Source organism: Oenanthe melanoleuca, chromosome 1 (genome assembly GCF_029582105.1).
Source record: "Oenanthe melanoleuca isolate GR-GAL-2019-014 chromosome 1, OMel1.0, whole genome shotgun sequence".
NCBI lineage: Eukaryota > Metazoa > Chordata > Aves > Passeriformes > Muscicapidae > Oenanthe > Oenanthe melanoleuca.
In genome coordinates this window covers 72053848-72074007 of record NC_079333.1, presented here as the reverse complement: position 1 = coordinate 72074007, position 20160 = coordinate 72053848, and the positions used below count along the sequence as shown (strand labels likewise).

At 37.8% G+C, this 20160-nt stretch overlaps 1 protein-coding gene across 1 annotated transcript in view; it reads left to right on the top strand.

The window, feature by feature from the left end:
* The window catches only part of ABCC4 (ATP binding cassette subfamily C member 4), a 140322-nt gene that overhangs the window by 115461 nt on the left and 4701 nt on the right, over positions 1–20160 (top strand). Inside the window, exons 29-30 of the mRNA XM_056496459.1 lie at positions 1083–1188; positions 15476–15610. Coding sequence (XP_056352434.1) covers positions 1083–1188; positions 15476–15610 — 241 coding nt within the window. The remainder of the gene's footprint in view (positions 1–1082; positions 1189–15475; positions 15611–20160) is intronic.

Here is a 20160-nt window from a genome sequence, read left to right as displayed (position 1 = left end):
TGTGGGCTGTCAGGTGCCTCTAGAGGGCATTCATCCCTGGATGGCTGCCTAATCCAGGTTCTCAGATTCACCTTCCACCCATGCCTCTTCCCTTCACTGACTTAAAGGAGGACTGTAGAGATCTCCACATATAAGCCTGGCTGGTGTCCTCTAAGTTAGGTGGTGTCAATGCTTCACTTGTGCAGTTAGTTACTTCAATAAACTCCAGTTTGCATTTCCTGTCTTTTGCCTTAAAGCTTGTTTATATGGCTAAAGAACATTCTAGTGACTTAACTACCTATCAATATAATTTTACTTCCTTTTCACAGTTCTCAACTTTATTTGTGACCATTTTCTCTTTAGCCCTGTACTTCAGTGTCTATGCTCTAGCTTAGTTTGTTTTCATTCTTCACAAGTCTTGTGTTTCCTTCTGCTGTCCATTTCTTAGGTGTTTAATTCATACAGCAGACTCACTTAACTTTCAATCTTCTATCTCTTTCTTTGGGTTGTGTGTTCCAGTTAATGCTTTTGATTTACAGAGTAAAGTGTTGGGTTCTTTCATTATTCAAGTTCTTGAGCTATTCCAGTACTATTGTAGTTTACCAGCCATCTTCTCCAATTCATCTTCTTCTGCATTTGAAATCAAGAACCTTAGTTCTAGACTGTCTTGTTTATTCTAAAGATGATTTGCAATGAAGGATATTTGCTTTCACCAACTTTTCTTCTCTGTGTGCACAAACTAAATCTTGAGAGAGAATAACAATGGTTTTTTTTGGTGTAGAAATGAGTAGAACTATCTGAATCTACAGAATTTTCCCTTTTCTGTCATTGAAGTCTGAGAAATTAGTCTTCTGAAATGAAGCCTATTGCTCTACTTACAAGAAGAAACCCTTTCCTCATTAGGTATGGAAGGGTAGATTTTTGGAGTATGTTTCCCGGTATGCCTTCAAGTTATCCAGTGTAACAAGATGAAGAAGCGCTGTAACAACTTTTTATATTTCCTTCTATCCAGTCCTGTTTGATGAAGTCATAAAACCTGCCTGCCATTCAGTTATCCATGCAAACATCTTACTTTTGTCTGCATTGCTCTTGCTGTGTTTCAGAACAGATGAGTTCATTCAAAAGACGATCCGTGAAACCTTTGCTCACTGCACGGTGCTGACCATTGCACACCGCTTGAACACCATTATTGACAGTGATAGGATTATGGTAAGACGCTTAACTGCTTCACTTTTTTTTTTATTTCCTGAAGAATAATGTTATTGACTCTTCTTAATTTTGATCCAAAAGTGGGTAGAAGTGTAAGTCATGTGTTAGGCTTATTCAAGTTAACCTTATTATCCTAGCTACTGTAACTCACAACTCATAAAACTCTAGATGTAATGACCTGGAAAGAATTCTTGCTTTCTCTGGCCTTGTGCTTTCCATCCCACTGCAGGTGAGGTGCAGCAGGAGGCCTGAGCAAATAAGCTCTGCTGGTACTGGAGCCTGTGAATCACACCCATAAGGTTCTGGACAGACTCAGCTGGGTTCTGTCAGGTGTATTCATGCAGTCTCAGTGGGCCAAGGGAGGCAGTGACAATATCTGGTATGGGATGTGTGAGAAGGAAGTGGTGGAGGTTCTGGGGCAGGAGACATGGAGGTAAGGAGACAGCAGCTGCCCTGGTGCAGAGGCAGTGATGGGAGAAGTAGGACTAGACTGGTGAGGTAGTGAAGCTGGCCAGCTTTGCAAAGCAAGGTTCAAACAGAGAAGATGAAGCACTGTCAGTGCAGCAGCCTCTGCTGTCTTTGCTCCCAGTAGGGGACTGTTATACCCTATCTGCCACCTTGTCTGCCCCACAGTGCATTGCACATTCACAGAAGTTAGGAAATACTTGATGACTATTTTCCTAAAGGCAGTGGTGTTCCCTGGGCTCTCAAGAAATCCACCTGGTTTTTGTCCTTGACATGATGTGCAGCCTGCAGTGTTACAATTTTCTGCAGTAAAAACACGAGCCCTTTGCAGACATCTTCACAGCTGCTTAATGAAATAACTGGCACAGAGGGCAAACTGTGTTCATAAGTGGAACTCAAATTTAACTGGCTTTAAGCAGACATTAACCTTCACCTCTTCGTGGTAACCTTAAAAAATACCTCTCAACTTTTGTCTTATGGAAGGGAAACATGATAATTCTTTCCATTCTTGGTTTTTTTTACTGGATGCTCAAAACATTTTAAAGTCTTTGATTGAGTTACAGTGGTTGCATGAAATACACAAAATTAAACAATTCCATCTGCTGAGGTGAGTGGTGTTCTGAGGAGTAGAATAGGTTGTGAGCTCAGTGATTATAGTTTACTTACAAGGAGAGAAACCAGCAGAACTGCCATAAGTAGTCATGTAATTGCAAGCATTTAATGTATAATAAATAAATATTTTCTTCTCTGGTGAATACCTCCCCACAGGTCTAATGGATATGTTGGTGTTTTCTACAACTGAAATGAACAAAAGATTTGTGAGGAAACTACTGTGACCTAATTAATAGCTGTGTGTGTTTGTTAGCTGTCCAAAGAGATTTCTGTGGGTTTTGGTTCATTAACTACCATTAAATGTTAGGCATAGAATGCTCTCTCCATGAAGATGTTTTCCTAGTTTTACATTTAATGTCATGAAGTTGCAACGAACATGAAATGTTTTATTTACTTTTTTTGCCAAAAATTGTTGCAACAAAGCAAAATAATTGCCCTTTTCCCCAAACTACTCAGGATAATTGCCTAGTACATAGCTGCTCTATTGCATTTTAAGTGCCTGTACATTATTCTTACCCTTATGTTGTTTCAGTTTAGTCACTATTAAAATTTCTAGTTTCCTAATTTTCTAATAGGCTTTAATGCTTTTGGCTTCTTTAAAGTGTTAAGAAAGAGATTTGCAAGAAGATGTGTATTTGAGTCTGCAGTCACTAGTAACTATTAAATATTTTTCATCTTTTGGATTGCTCTATTTTGATCTTAAAGATTTCTGTAAACTAGGGGAGATAGGAGGGTGAGAAGCCTGGTAAAAACAAGGAGGAAACTGACATGTAACTTTGTAATAATCCTGTTTTCTTGACATCCTTACTCAGTTATTGATCCTGTTTAGGGGCAAATCAGAATTACCGTCTCATATTTAGAATGATTAGAGTTTTGGCAGGTGTGCTTCTGTTATGCTTTAATTGCTTGGTTTACTTGGGTATGTAACTCCTAGAAGAAATAAAGCAGAATTTTGGAAGAAAAACATCTTAAAAATGCCAAGAACAAGAATATTCCTCTAGAAGACTTAACTATTAATTAATAAGGACTATTAATAAAATAACTATTCATGGAAAATTAATTTACTTCAGTATCACAAAAATGGAGCTAAGGAAAGTTTTTAGGGCATTCTATAATTTGGTTAGTCAATGATAGGTTTTAGTAATTCACAAATTTAACTTGATGCAGATTCTTTTTTTCAAGAGTCAGAAGTGCTCAAAGAAAGTGCATTGTTATTCATTTACCTGGTATTATTAAATATCCTGGTTTTGTTTTTCCTTTAATTGAGAACTCTGGGTGCAATAATGCCTTTTTTATAGGTCATCCCAAATTTCTGTTGTTTACTATCATGACAAGTTTTTTAGAAAATGGAGGAAGAAGAAAAAAGATAGAACCTGGCAGTCAAAATATTAGCAATTGTCTTTTGACAAATTATGAGAAAGTTATTTTTCAAACAATTTTTGAGCAAACTTGTTCAGCTCTCTTAAATCAATCACGAATGTTCAAGCCCATTCCTGAACAAGTGGACATCACCTTGGCCTTTCCTCCCTTCCCATTGAGTCAGATTGAAAGGAACCTCCTTCTCAAAGCAGGGTCAGCACTAATTTCACATCAGATTGCTCAGGACTTTTTCCATTTGAGTGCTGAAAACTTTGAGAAGTGGAAATTCCACAGTCTCTGGGTACCTACTCCATTGCTTAATTATCTGCAATAATTAAAAGATTGAAATCTTTTTTCTCCTTGTATCCAGTGAAAGCTTTTCTTCCTTTTATGGCAATTGTTTCTTGTTTTCCCACTGTGTATCTCACTAAAGAACCTTCTGTCTTGTCAGTAACTTCTTTGTAGATATGGGAAGGTTGCTGTTAAGCCCCTGAAGCCGTCAGTTCTCCAGGGTGAACACACCCTGTTCCATCAGCCTCTCCTCATAGGTGCTCCAGTTCACTGACCACCCTGGTAACCCCATTTCAAGCTGGCTCAAATTTTCCTTGCTTTTTCTTGTACTGGGGGGTCAAAACTGGTCATCATGTCTTGAGTGTGTTTGCTGCAGTCTCCAGCTTGGCGTTGTCCTTGAGTTTTGGATTTAATTACTAGTTGAAGCAGAATTTTCCAAAAAGAAAGTGTTCCCCTTTAGGGTTAATCCAAACATAAAAAAAATAAAAATTAGAAAATAATTTTGAGAAAGTCATGAGAAAATGTCAAGTTGAATGAGTATGGAAATAGGAACTGAACGTGAACTGTTGCATGTCTGCTCACACCCGTCGTAATAACCGGTTCTATTTTAGAAGAGAAGAAAAGCCTACTCAAGGAGGGAAAAAAGGAAGAACAGAATATATTTTATACAACTGTAGACAAATCTGGCCTCAGGAGTTGTTTTAATTCTCGTTTGTTCCATTCCCAAAACCATACCTCTGCTTTCATAATCCAGGTCACGCCTTAAGAGTATTTCCATTATATCTGCCTTAGTGATAAACACATTTTATCAGAACTTCAAACACTTAAAATCATTGAGGGAAGAGCTGTATTGTGTAACGTGATACTCTCTAACCCAGTCGCCTCAATGAGTAATACTACATTGCACTTGCATAGGACCTTTCATCTGGAAATTGTAACGCTCTTTATAAACATTAATTAATTAAACTTCAAACACCTGGGTGAGATAGGGAAGTATCCATACAATCTTTGGAACCAAAGTTGGAAAGACTTGTTAAGTCAGCCCATCAAATAATACTACCATAAAATTATAATCCAGCGGTTTTCAAGCTCCTTTTTTTTTCTTCCCTCTGTGCTCCTCCAGCATTTAATAGGACACTTTCTCATTCCTTTTCCTTCATTACTTTGAGAAGCCAAGTTGTAACTCTTCCCATCAGGTGCTAGCAGTACCCATTTTAGCTCTTTGGCACAGGCAGACACTCTGCTGCCTGCCAGAAGTGGAGGGTAGGATGAAAACTGCAGTTACCTCTTTTGTCGTGGCAAATCCTGGCAGAAGTTCAGCTCAGGCTTGCTTCACTGATCCTTCATTCCCTGTAGCTTCTCCACCACCTCAACAGCTGCTTCCCTGTCCCGTCCTCACCATAGAGAGGGCAAAGGCCTTTTATGTAAACTACATCTGCAGCTTGTGGCAGCCATTGGGCACCACTCCCAAGACTTCCAGGGGGATCTTATAAAATTCCTGTCACCCATTCCTCTCTCTCCTCTCTGCTTCCTTCTTCAGACTGAGAAATGCTTTTTAGAAACTCTGTTTTTACAGATGGGAAAACAGATGCGTACAGAAATTGAGGCTCACCCAGGGACATAGTGGTTTGGTTGCAAATAAAGTATATGCATCTGGCAAGAACCTGATGGAGTTGTTTGCTATATATACTATGCCATGGCCTCTTCAGAGGAAAGCCACAGAGTCAAAACTTGTGCATTTTTCAATGGCAAGGATGTTTCTCCAGAGAGTTTTCATATCAGTGCAGTACTTCTTTGAAATGGAAACTCTTTATGCAAGCAGAACTTGATCTAGTAATTAAAAACTGTCATTCAAATAGGAAGTTTTTTGATGAGAGAATCATGGGAAGAGATTTGATTTATTTATGGGAAAACCTGTTGTGGTTACATTCTGAAATGACTAATATTCAGGGTAACAATACAATGCACTTCACAGCCAGACCTGAGTTGTTTTTTTTGGTCAATAGAAGATGACTTCCCACGTCTTTCCGATAAGCCTCCTACTTCCCACGTCTTTCCGGTGCGCCTCCCTCATTCGGTTATTCTCATTTTTCTGATGTTGTGTTTGCCATGGTGGAACATCTGGGACTCATAAATCAGGAACTGTGTTTCCTGCACTGTAGATGTCTAACTTCAGCAGAGCAATCAGTCCACCCAGAGTAAGTATAAACATCTTGGAATCAAAGAGAGAGAGAGATCCGGGCAGCGTGGTGTGTGGTGAAAAGGGCGTTACCTACAGCTAGATAGAAAATGCTGTAGAGCAGACAAGGTCTGAGCACTTGTCTCTCTCTGGAGCTGTCATATCTGACCCAGTATTGCACATTAATATCCTTCATCCATCCAGATGGAGATGGGATAGTGGTGATAGACACCTAAGTGAACATGGTGGTGATGGCCATACTGCCCCTCCTTACCATGGAGATGCCAGCATTTTTCCAGGAAGTGCAGAAGTCTGTGCTCTGCCTGAAGAATTCTGGATGCAATGCTCACCATTCCCAGAAAAACGTCATGTCCTTTGTGTACACAGGGCAATCAGGTTAAGCCCTGCCTTTTGAAGAATTGCACTGCCAGAAGGGCAAGAGTTGTCAAAGGATAATATAAGGGAGTCTGAATCTGCAGCCCAGTGAGAGGCAGAGCTCTTGTAGCAGTGAGGAAGCCCCATCTGTCCTACTGATACCTTCATGTGAGCTTTGACTGCAGTGGCCCAGCTTCAGATGGAGATGTGTAGAACACAGGAAAGTAGTGGACTAAGTGAAGTGCACTTCAATTAGTAATACTGAGTTGAAGTCAGAAAAGCTGTGGTCTGTTGACTCTTCTTTAGGTGGCTTTCTTTTCCACTTACTTAAATATCACTGCTGGAAAATGAATGTGTTCTACAGCAAATCTCAACATTCTGTTTAGGCGGTAGTATGTAAAGTCACAAGAACAGAACATGCAATCCTGGTTGTAGAACTATTCTTTGTGAAATCTGTGTTGCATCATTGGTGGTGACTCTCTGATCTCTAGTGTGTCCATGTCAAAGTGTTTCCTTGGTGGAGAGCTGCCCGCTGTCAGACACTGGCCCTCAAGTGCTCGGGATGTCTAAGAGAGGTCAGTTGATGAGACCATAAATATTCCTGGAGCCTGGGATGATAAAATATGAAAATTTTTGAAAATAAGAATTAATTACGACTTCCTTCAAAGTTCTAAAGCAGGACAGCTGGATGGGTAAAAATTGTTTGTTTGTTTGTTTTTTTTTTTTTGTTCTCTAATAGAAAGGTGGAAGGGGATTTGACCTTTTATGAGCCCAGTATCTGGAGTATTACTGGATATTATGCTTGTGCTATTGCAATCTGTTCTGTTTAAGAATGTAAAAGGAGCTTAATGGATTATAGTAACTAAAAGGGATGCTGAATTTTTACAACTAAGCATCTAATTCTTCATAAAAACCTTAAAGTACATTGTGGCTCTGAATCCAGTAATCCGCAGTAAAATTGCTACATGAATACAGGTGTACCTGCTGTCATTATTCAAAAGGAACAAACACTAATAAAAGTCCTTTTTTTGACTCAGCCTCTGTCTTGAAAATATGGGCTACTGTCTTGAAAATATGGGCTAAGGAGTATTAGAACTAAATTAATTCTTATTTTATTCAACCTAAGGAAGATCCCCACTGAGTTCTGGGCCCAAAGTGTCTCAAGTAAGGAAATGTGAAAACAAGAATACGGAGCATACTCATAGAAGGGGACCTGCTTGGAGAGCAGAGGTCCTGGAAACCATTAGGTTTCTCCTTTCTTTTGTTAACTCAAGACTTCCAGAGTTTCTGCAAGATCTGAGCATTTAGCAAATTCTTTTTTTAGAAATGGTCAGTTTTGTTTTGATTCTGAGCAAAGGCAGTTTCCACTGTTCCCAGATCTTCTGAAACTGGGTTGATGTTTACCAAACTAGAAGAGAAAACAAGATCCTTCCGTTTTCTTTCTTGGAATTTATTGAATTCCAGAAATATCAGCAATGAAGACATTGCTTTCAAAACTGAGTAATATATGCATCTTTAAGAGAAGATTATATATTGCTGTTTAAGCCAGGTTTTGCATAAGATACTGAGCTACATGCTATGGTCTTGTATCAGAGCGAGTCTTGTCAGCTGAATCGGTGTGTCTGGGACAGTTGTAAATGTCACACCTGGCCTATCTGCCTATAAAATCAAGTAAAAATCCCAAAGAGTTTGAAAGTACACTAGAGTTCTTGATTCTGTTTGCCACTTTTAAGTCACATTTCTCTAAAACATTGACATCTTTAGTTCTTAAAAGCTGCTCCCATTTCAAGAGGGCTGCCCAGCAAGATTCTTCCTTTGCCTAAATAAAAACAACTAATTATTGAGGCAGTACTTCAGCTGGAAGCATTCAAACGAAGAATTTGAATTTGAATTTCTACAGGAAGTAAAGCCAATGTTTGATGAACCTTGATCTCTCATTCTGTCAGGCATTTATGTGTGAATGTGTTTCCATCAATGTAAGAACAGGATGGTTATACCATGTTTCTTTAAAGACAATGATATGGAATCTAGACTGTACTAGAAATAGTAACACATCTTTAAAGAATGATTTTTGCTTGCTCAGAAACACTGTATTACTGTTTAAAAGCAAATTAGCACAGGTCATGCTGGTGGTTGATGCCCTGAGCAGAGAGTTTGTGATAAGGTGAAACTCTGTGCGTGGCAGCTGAGCCACAAGTTCATTGTCATCAGAAACTGATAAAACCAGGAGACATGCTCAGTCATCTGCAACAATATTCCTTAGCCTCTTGAAAAGTATAATATCCTTGTAGCTTATCTACCTTTCTAAGACCCTCAAAAGCTTTATTAAAGAGTGGGATTTCTTAAAATGAAGTATATCTCATATCACTTCAGGGCCACATTTGAGCCATTCTGCAATCTCAGTTGAGAAATGTGGCTTTACAGTGATGGAAGCAGTCATTACTGATTGACCAAGGGAGAGTTTTGTCAGCACATAAGTGTTTTTGTGAGCTGTTGGTAAGCACTGGCACAAGGCCCTTTGTACCCTCTGAAGCAAGGGTTGGACTTGCACTGGTATATCAGATATTTGGAGGTGAGGAAACTGCAATACAAGAGACATTTGTAGTGTGTGGTTAACAGACTTTTCAACAAGACACAGAAGGAGTTCATATCAAGTGATTATCAGTAGAATAAGTCTCATTATATGTCATTGGTATTTTTTCCCAACATTCCATCCAGCTTACAGTGGCATGTCATCAGTTGGAAGAAAAGAAGGTAGATTTTTTTAAATCTCTGCAACAAGCCCAGAGAAAACCTGCATGGACCAATTTACCAGGCAGTGCTGCATGCTCAATTTCCCCTAAGTTATAGCCAAAGAATAATTTCAGTTTAAAGAAGTCCACTATTTCTAATTACAGAACAAGATGTCTAAAGTTGCTTTTTCTGTGAAACAGGGGATTAGGGGGTACATGTCAAATCCCAATGACCAGTGGCAAGTCTGGCACTGTTATAGCAAAGTTAAACTCTGCTGAGGCGAGTTTTTTGGAAAATCTGAAAATAATAATTCAGACTATAAGAAGGTAAATTCCCAACTCTGCTCTGTTCATGTACACGAGACATGAAATAGACATTATTTGACACTAAATTTGTCTGGAGTTACTGGTAGAATAATTTGTATAGGAACCCTGAAGGAGCTTGGGGAATGCTTTGAATAAACCTGAAGGCTTAAAAAAAAAAAAAATCAAAAAAACCCAAAAAAGTAACCAACCCAAACCCCACCACCAGAAATTTTAAAAAAGAGATGAAACATTCAAAAGAAAAGAAAAGGAAAAAAAACCCTTTAAAATAGTTTCTGAGTTATATTTGCAGCCTTGTCAATGTGCTTCAATGTTCACAAACATGTTTAGATAGGTTGATATTTATAAATGATTCTTCGGAGAAGTATGTGCATGTTTCTGATCTGTTTTGACAAACCATGATGAGACAGAAGAGACAGAGAATGCTTGAATCTGAACTTTATGCCAACTGGAGTAGAGGCTGTTGACTCTTTCCCACAAAGCTATGTATTGTCTTGGGTGAATATATTTCTTATAATATGATGTAACCAGAAGCATCTCCTGAATATCCTCCTCTTCGCAGGACTTTATTGAAGATCATCTTGATGTATGCTCTCTGAGGAAAACATTGTTCAAAGTTGTACTCCTAGCAGAGTTTTGAACTTTAATAATGATTTTTTTGTTTGGTGATGTCTTCTCCAAGTCTAAATTAAATCAGATGTATTCCCAAGGAGATAATTTCCTTGAATTATTTTCCTTTTGAATAGGAAATAAAAACATTTATGATCAACTCTTAAATGTCCCATTTCCCCTCTGGCTTAATGGTGAATATGAACGTGAATAAGAATACTAGTCATTCCTCAATAATAATTGAAATATATTCCCTTGCCCCCCTCCTCTGTTGCTGAACACTTCCAACCTTGGATTGTTTTTTTTCTCAGAATGTTTTATAACTATTGTTCTCTTGGTTTGTCTGCTTTTGTTGCTGAAAGTTAGAAAACACAGGATTTAGAACTTTGTTTTTTGTGTCTATGGATAGCTGTAAGTACATGTTGTTTGTTACAGTGTTTTAAAAGTCTCTTGTTCTTTCTCTCTCTGTGGCTAATGATACTTCTTTTACATGTGTTAATCCATAAAGAAGACTGTAAAATTCACTTATAAAATGAGTGTTGGCTTCTCCAAAGTCCTGTGCAACAGAACAATATGGATTATTTGAGGAATCATCAAGGAGGAAGGGTATTCTCCTGGCTCTGCTGCCTAGGTTTCTGCTGGAAACTCAACTAATTTGACATAGTATCCTTGATGTTTGTTGCTTTGTTTTTCTCTTTTCATGGTGAAATGCATTTCCTGACTCATTTTTCACCGTTTTATGTTTTACTTTGTGTCTTCCTTCCTCTGTTTTTTTTTTTTGTCTTAGTTAATACATTAAATTATGAAGCTGTGGGATGGAAATAATGCAAAGCTTGGGGGTTTAGGGAGGCACCTAGGCAAAGTGGGGATAGATATCCCTGGTAGGTTACAGCTGAGGCAAAATCATACCTAGTTCTCAAATCATACCTAAATTTAGTTCAGCAACATTTTTGTGGTATAGGCAAATACTCCTGTGCTAGTTAGATTTAACATAAACACATTTAAATGGCTAATAATCTTCTCATGTTGGATATTGCAGGTCAAGATCAAATACTTCTTTTCTGTTTCTCTGTCCTTCCCTGTCGTATTTTAATAATGCCCTTTCTGTGTTATTCTGTGCCCCAAATATCAAACAAAATGCTTTTCAAAACTGTATTGTCTTCTGCCAGTATGGTTCTTAACCTTCTGGAAAGATCACAACTTAGATGAGCTGTCACTGCTGCAGACTATTCAAACTATTCAATGTTTCTATTCTACCAGAAACATTAGGTGGAGTAGAATTAGATGGCGTGTGAGGATTTTACTCAAGAATAATACATCATTTGAGCCCTGTTTGAACTTAACATGTCTCTGTATTGCTGCTTGAGCAATGCTAATTTGGATAGCTATAAGCAAAGATATTTTCACCATACTCAGGGAGGTGAGAAAATTCCATTGAACAGCAATTTTCCTGCGTGTTTTCTTTTGTATGATTGCCAGCAGCCAATTTTGTAAATTTTGTACTGTTAGAATTACGCTTTCGTATGAGAAAATCCTGTTGAAGTCATAAAGGTGGTACTACAAAGGCAAGAACAGTGCAGGCAAGGTGAAAGAAACTGCCAGTGCAAGAGGGTGGAGAATCTGGCCCTGGTTTACATATGACCACTTTGGGTTTATATAACTCCTTTGTGTTTGCTTTTATTTCACTCTGGGCTGTCTAAGTATTTCACAGGCAGTTAGCTCCCACAGAATGATCAAGTCTTTATTTTGTGTATTTTACAAAGAGTCAGAGTGAGGAGCTGACAAGTTTAGTGATCTGCAGAAAACCCCTCTCAATATCTGCACTGAAGTCTGTGATGAAATTCAAGTCTGATTCAGAGTCAAGTGCTCCTGTGTGTGTCCTCCACAATCTCCCTGCTGATCTGATTTCACCAGCTACAGGCTTCTGTGGCTCTTCTCTGTCAAGTTCCACTGGTACAACTGCCTTGGGATGCATCTGGGTTCGATTCCCTTGTATTGTGCAGTGATAAGCGCTGCAAGTTGATCGGAAAATATGTGGCTGGTAAACACCAGATTCCACCTTTCCTGAATGATTAGCTGGCTTTTTGAAGTCCTAATGATTTTAATTTGGCTTGGAGTCAGTGAGTAAGAGTATGCAAAGCCTTAGCCAAAGTACCTATTTATTTATGTAAATCTTATCAGCACACATTTCTTCAAAGAAGAGTACCTATCTCTTTGTCTAAGCACTTTTTAATAAATATATAAATATATAAATGTCTAACTACCAAGTAAACCAGCTTAAATTTTCTCCATTGTCTCACAGATGACAGCAGTTAGTAGAAAGTGGTTTTCCTTGGTGAACAGTGTTTATGGTGTTCTGACTTGTAGGAATGATATTGTCTGTTCAGTTTCATACTTTATTTTTCATTTCAGATTTTTTTAAAAACTAACACAGCTGGTTTTTCCTATGACTGTTCTATCTATCTTTATAATACAAGTTTGGGTTTTACTCCCAAAGAAAGGTTGTGAATAGGTTTAATGATTTGTTAAAAATGTGGATGGAGTTGCTCCAGACAGAAATTGCTCACTCTATCCGTTCATCTTAAAACTTGCCAAGGAAAAATAATTTTTCCCCTTTCTCCAGGTTCTCTGGAGAGGAGAGATTGACTATGTTTGTGCTTGTTTCAGACATTTGCAAAATTAAATGTTAAAATTGCAATACTGCAGTAATATTTTTTTAAACCCTCTACTTGTCTGTTGCAGTTCTTTACTAGTACATTTAGAGACACATTTAATGAAGATGCTTTTCGTTGCCCTTCTTAAGGTGTGCTTGCATAATCTAGTGCTATGCTGGAAAAAGCTTTACTTAAAGGCAACAGAGATATTCCATGCTGTGGCACCCTGATTTAAATGTTGAATTGTATACGATAATTTATTGCATTTTAAGGAAGCTGTCCTTAACTGTGACATACAGTGGCTTAAAAAAAATTGTGATAAAAATTATAGTTATAATTAATCATTAAATATTAAGAGTAAATGGGATAGGACTAAGTACAATGAAAAGTCAGCATGTGTGCAAGCATACTTCTGTGAGTGAAATACTGCATGTGTTAAAATATAAATGTATCTGTATGTTGTGGTGTGCAATATTACTAATATTTAAGATTTTTCTGTGCACGCTTTCTTTAGCTGCAATTCTAAATGATACTGGAAATCACTGGTAAATGAAATTCGTAATATAGGCTGGGTTCTCTCAGCTAAGAACTTTTGAAAATAGCAGATATCTTCTTGTAGGTTTCTGTGCATACAATTCATAAAATGAGATGTAATTATGCTGCTGTTTGTTGTCTGAGTTATTTTCCATTCAAATGCCATGTACTTAATTGAACCAGAAGGAAAGGAGTGGGTCCCTTTTCCCTGGGTCTCTGGTGTCAAACAAGTCAACAGTGATCTTGGCAGTGTGGTATTTTCACACCAGTGCAGGCAAAGGGATCAGCTGTGTCCCTTCTCTGTGGATTTTGTCACTTACTGGGTTCCAGGCTGCTTGGAGATCTGCCAGGCCCTTGACCATCAGGATGTTTGGTTTTGTGGAGCTGCGCAGGCAAAGAACACATTTGAAAGCTTCCTCACAGGACTCTGAATTTTTCTCCAAGCTTGTTGGAGGTTCTTCTTTCAAACAGAAGTTTGTACACTATTTTTGTTACTTTGGAAGTTGTCCTCACAATACCTTTTATTAATTTCTTTCCTGAAATCAACAACTCCATTTTTTTAGATCTTTCTTTTTTTCTCACAAGTATGTACCACCACAATTATGGCTTGAGTTACGAGTCCTTGAAGTCCTTTTGTTGTGGCAATATCTTTGTCAATAGCATGCCTGTGTATTCAGTTTTTTATTTATATAAGAACAAAAATATTTTCTGAATTGTTTTCTCACATAAATTCTCTTCCTTTTTTTTAAACTCCATTACTCCTACTCATGGCATAAAGGACTGAGACTAAAACCCAAGTCTCTTTCTTGAGTCAATACCATTAATTTATAAGCAGGTTAAGAATTTGAGTGCATTGCATTTGTCAATATTGGCTTTTCCCTGCTATTGTGTTTCTCATTCTCTTAGGTTAGTTTGGTGTATCTGAACCTCTGGTCTAGACTTACCTGCACATTTTTGTGTCATTCGCAGGTTTGTCATTTCTCTGACACCTCCTTTTTTTGATGACTAACATAAGTAGCTGCCAACTGTGCCAGAAAAATACAGTTCCCACCAGTTCCTACCTGTTCAGCTTTCTACAAAAAAAGCTGCACTGTTTAATTCAAATCTCTTGTTTTCTGTCCAGGTTTTTGAAAACCTTTGTTCTTTGTAGCATGGTTATTTAGTTACGCCAGATATCTTTCTTTGGAAATCCATATAAACCGTTTTTCCTTTAGTTTTCTTCTGCTGCATTAAAAATTGTGATTGCTAAAACTGTGAAGAACAAATTCTACCTCTGATCTGTGTGTTTTTCGTTTTAATTACTGTTTCAATTAATTTGGTGTCTTGTATCAAAATATATATGCTAGTCTAAAATTTTCTTGAATTAATCCTGTAAAGGCTTTTAAAAACATAAGTTCAGCGTTTGCTGCCATGCAATTCTTAAATTAAGTTCTCACTAGTCTAAGAACAGTTTATCAGCTTATTCTTAATTTTTTCCTGTATTTTTGACTGTGTATATTCTCTGTGGATTATTGACTTAATGCTTATTTAATTTATTTGTTGTTCTTTCTTCCTCCCTCTGTTTTTGGGTACCTGTGTCCATGGTGGCATCTGATCTTTTCTTTATGTGGAAAGAACAGAGTCAGGTTTAAATATCTTTCTAATACATAGTTGGCAAAAACTGATGCAAGAAATTGTTTATCTTTTCAGCAACACCCTCATTTTCTTTAATTACATCTTCACCTCTAATTCAAAAGACCTACTTATTCTCCCTTAACCGTCTTGGTGGTTATTGCGTGGTTTTTACCCACAGCTGTTTACTTCAGAGCCCATTTTGGACCTCTTTGTTTCCTTCTTACACAATGAATCTTATAATCTGCTTTGTTGGCTGCACAAACATTGTATTTCCATATTCTGCATAACTTCATGTTGGATTCCTATAGGTGGAATGGCTGTAGGGCACTCTAAAATTGTTCAACAGGTCTGTAAACTGAGAAAGTGCTATACTAGTTTGAAGAGGACAGAATTCATTTTCAGGATACAAAATTCATCTAAGTGCTAAAAATGCATACATTTCCCCCTTGCCTGTAGTCGCCTACATTTGGTTTCTAGTCTCTTAACATGTAGTTTTTAATTTTCTTATGTTAATACATTGGTTTCTGCTGATTTAACAGGTTTTAGATGCGGGAAGACTGAAAGAATATGGTGAGCCTTACATTTTGCTGCAAGAACAAGACAGCTTGTTTTACAAAATGGTGCAACAAGTGGGCAAGACTGAAGCAGCTTCTCTGATTGAAACAGCAAAACGGGTAATTTTAGAAGAAGAGATAGTTAAGTTTGTCTGTACAGTTTGTGTATCTCAAGTTAGCATATTCAGTGTTGCAGTAAGCCTTGCACTGAAGGATCTGTCAGTTTTGCAAGGCAAAGCCGTAATTTTCAGTGGGATATATAGAGACTTCCAAATGATACATGTATTTATATACCCTGAGTTGAAAGACTGGATTTCTTGCATCCTTTTGTGTGTACACAAAACAGTAAGTGTAAATAATATAGGACGTACTCACTTGTGCTGGGAATTGATCTTAACCTGCTGTAAAAAATACATTAAGGCTGCAGAATCAGACATTTATTTGTTATGTCTGTATTTTTTTAAGTGTCCATCAGATTTTAGTTGGGGCTCAGTTCCTGTGACCATGCTGTGGTCTCTGAGGGTTTGATCACATTCCTCCTGTTGTGCATTCCCTTACTTTGTTCCTGTACCTTGGTTCTCTGTTCTGCACCAAAGATGAGCAGGGCTCAGCTGAAGAAACAGCTGTTGAACGTTTTGTCGCCGCCTTGCTCCCTGCAAGGCTCTGTGCCTGATTTACTGTGAGCTATTCAAATCCTACTTGGAGTACAGAATTATTAATGTAATTGTGGGCATTCCTTTGGCAATCAAAATGTTTAAGAGACATCAATGGATTTGCTTTCATAATATGCCTGTGAGGTAAGGCTATGTCATCTCCACTTCTCAGATGGAAAGCTGAAGCAGAGATAAGAAGATAAAAAAGAATGACCTGTGATTGAGAATCTCTTTGACTAACTTTGGCTTGCTTTCTCTTTTCTTGATAATTTACCACACAGGACGTCCAGAGCAAGATTTTAATTCTCTCAGTGCCAGCGAAGTTTCAGCATTGCTTCAGCTTAGACTGGCAGTGCTCAGTTTGGCAGCAGCTTGCTTGGAACTCATGTAATTGTGCTTTCAGCATGCAAGTAAGGCACTGGTATTAAGCAGCTAATAACTTAAGAGAGCCTTTTACAGGCAAGAGGCAAAGCTCTTTAGCCTTTATGCTTTCCTTTCCTCAAGTTGCTGGATGTGTGGAGCAGAGCTAGAGGAACACAAGGTCTAAGCTGTTACACTAGGGAAACAAAAGACCAATAGACAGAGAACAACACACAGACAGGAAATAAAATGACAAGTGCTTGACTATTTTCCAGTAAAAAAAAAAATAGATGCATTTCCAGCAAGTTGGAAAAAAAAATGAAAAATTTTGCTGTCATGGAGGCTGTGTGCTCATGTCTGGATGATATTTTACTGGACTTTTTGAAGATTAGAGAAAAGATTTCTGTGTCTGTTCATATTCTCAGATTTTATTTTTTAAAGAGTTTTTTCAAGTAAAGCACTGTAGCTAAGAGCATACACTATAAATTCTTGTGTGGCACAAATTGCAGAACTGAGGAAACAGTTTTGTCTTGAACTAAGCTCGGTTAGGAGTTCTGCTGTCCTCTTCCATTGCTGCAGTGTAGCTTCATTTATTTTCTTATTAGAAGGGAATGGGTTAGCCATGTTTTCTGTGGTCTGTGTGTGACAATCTGGATGTTATATAAATGATATTTAAAAGGGTAGCTTCAAATTCATGTGACCATTGTTTGTCTGTAAAGCGAAGGCCAGCTTCCTAAGGCGTGCTCCTTGGAAAAGCAAGAGGTGAGGCTGTCCAGCTGTCATCTATAGAAATTTAGCTATGTCATGCTGTCATTCCTTCCTTCCCCAGAGCCCTCCCCAATTGCACAATTGCATTCAAAGATGATTCAAAATGTATAAAAATAATTGCCTGATGTTACTTGCCTGTATAGTCATCTGCAGTTACCACATCAATGTTATGTGATTTTGTACAGGAAGGGAAGAGATCCAGGAACCAGTCTCTGCTGAAATGTGGTTTGATGAAAAAGTTTGCTAACTCCCAGGCTAGAAGGCAGATACAAGCTTTAGCATCTGCCAAGAATGCAAAGCATGGTGCTTATCCACACTCGGACCGAAAATATGGGAATCAAGAGGCTGTATCTCCAGTCAGCAGCTACCCAGAAGCAGAGTTACAGTTCTTTTTGTTTGAAGGACTTGAACAATTCAGGGGTTTTGTTATTGCTGTCCCTTGTGCTTCATGCATACTTTCAGAGAAGTCGCTTAGTCAGAAGAGCTGATTCCAATGGCTTTTCTTTTTATACTACTGAGTCTGTTGCATGTATTGCTGTTGATTTCCCACATTCCTACTGTGGTTACTAAGAACTGTTTTTATGAAGAACAGCTTTCTTTCTGTTTTTGGAAAACAGCATGCTGCACATAAAAAGAAATTATAATATGACATATATACATACTTTTCAAAAAGCATTGCAATGGGTTGCTAAGTAAAATGGTTTGGAATGTGGCTATGCTTTGGCAATGATTATTTGATTTATTGCATTTTGGACCTGAATCTTTATTTATTTCAGTTTGGACCTGTACAACACAAACTTGTACCAAGATCTTGTTTCAGTAAGATGAAACTTTAAATGCATTTTCTGGAAAAGTATTGATTCTGCATATATCCTTAAAGTTCAAATTAAGAGCTACTTCAGATACTAAATTGGGAAGACTAACTTGGACATATTTAAGAAACAAAATTTAAAAAAAAAAATCTCATGGTCCTCTTTGCGAAGCATTGCAGGACTGAGCTATTGCTGGAATCCTAGCTCAGACTTCCAGATTGATCCAGTTGCTATTGTATGTCTCACTTGGTCACTCAGTATCCCCATTTTTTGTGCAAATGTCAAGGAAAACAACACAGGCACAACTCAAATTAGAGACCGCTGAGTATGTATTAAATAGCCCGTGAGCCTGATGGCAGCTGAGTTATGCTTGACATCGTGAGACTGTTTTTATCTTTGCTCAGTTTACAAGAAGCTGCTAGCATAAAATCCTATGGGAAAGAGAGAAATAGTCGTCAAGCAGTGAAAAAAGGAAAAAAAAACAAAAGTGCTCAGTTATTCAGATAAACAGAAGTTGGTGTGTTCTCCCTGCTCTTGGCAGTGTTGAGAGAGGCTTTTCTGCAGGCTTTGGTGGCATCAGGATAGGGATGGGTTTCTGTCAGTCAGGCTTGAGTACTTTGAGGGAAAAATAAGGGTTGTTTTATTTTACTTTAAAGTTATGACAGATGTGTAAATATTAAAACACTAGGTGTTACCTCAGTGATTACTTTCAAAAAGGTTGCAGCTCTGTTGGCAGTGGAAGAAACTTGTATAAAGACTTGGGCATTTAATATCTTGAGGGATTGGGCTGAGGGGAAGAATTGCAATGAGACAGTTGAAAAGCAGCTGCCATTTCACTGAATCTCTAGTAATGTGCCAAGGTTTTCTGTTAGCTTTCTATTAAAAAAAAATCACATTCAAAAGCTGCATTAAAAGTATGCCAAAGTTTTATGTTTTAAAGCAGGAATGGGCTGGGAATACTGAGGCTGCCGTCTGCAGCCTGTGTGCAGTCAGCAGCCTCATTAACGTCCCTCTGTTGCATCCGATTGTGACTGGTTACTGAGGAATGCCTCTTAACAGGACTCCCAATTCTTCTGTTGATTCAAATCAGATTTAATATTCTTTGAAACTTGTAAAAATGCATATACCCTGCATTAGTGAGTGCACAAAAGATGACAGTAGTACTTACAGGAACATTTTTGTAGAATGACTATTTCTTTTTTATCCCATGTGTCTTATACATGTATTCATGTATATGAAAAGGACATTATTATCAAGCAAACTGAATTTGTTGACAACACTCTTAAATATAAATTGCAGAAATGTTTCATAAGCTGTACTCAAAGCAGTCTGACTATGAGACCTAACTCGTGACATGTGTCAGCTTCAGAAAGATAGTGTATTTTCTGTTTTTAAAGACTCAAACAAAACTTTTCACATTCTTCTTTGAAAAAAAATTGCATTTGAAGTCCTTTTTCACCCAACACATTTTTAGATAAGAGCACACAAGTCTTGACATTATTTCATTTTGTTATGCGCATCTGTCAAGGAACAGAGATATGATACAGCTGCTAAAAACTGATGATTGTGGAACAGTGAAACTTGACAGCATTTCATTTCCTTTATGTTCTGATTATACATTTATCAGGAAACCTGTATCTCTTCTAGTTGAGCTAGAAATTGGTAAAATTCAGGAACTCAAAGGCTTGGCAAAGAACTGTCCTATTATTTGGTATCATCTTACGTTTTAGAGAAGTTGCTTGGTTGAGTCATTGTTAAAGCTTTTGCTTCTTCTTTCATTATTGTGGTTCACTATCCAGAGATCACATTTCTATAGGCCCTATAACTGTTCTGCAGCACAAATTAAAGGCTGGGATATTTCATACATATACTTCGAAGTTTCAATGGTTGTCAATCACAGTTTGTAAAATATAGGGATTACAACCTGATTTTAACATCCAAATCCATTGTGCTCATTTTATGTGTGAAAATGAGAAACCCTTGTGCAGACGTAAGATTTCACAGCTTCTTTGTCATCCTGTTTTTAATTTATCTCCATGTTTTGAGCTAGTAAAATGGTTTTACTTATCAGCTTAAT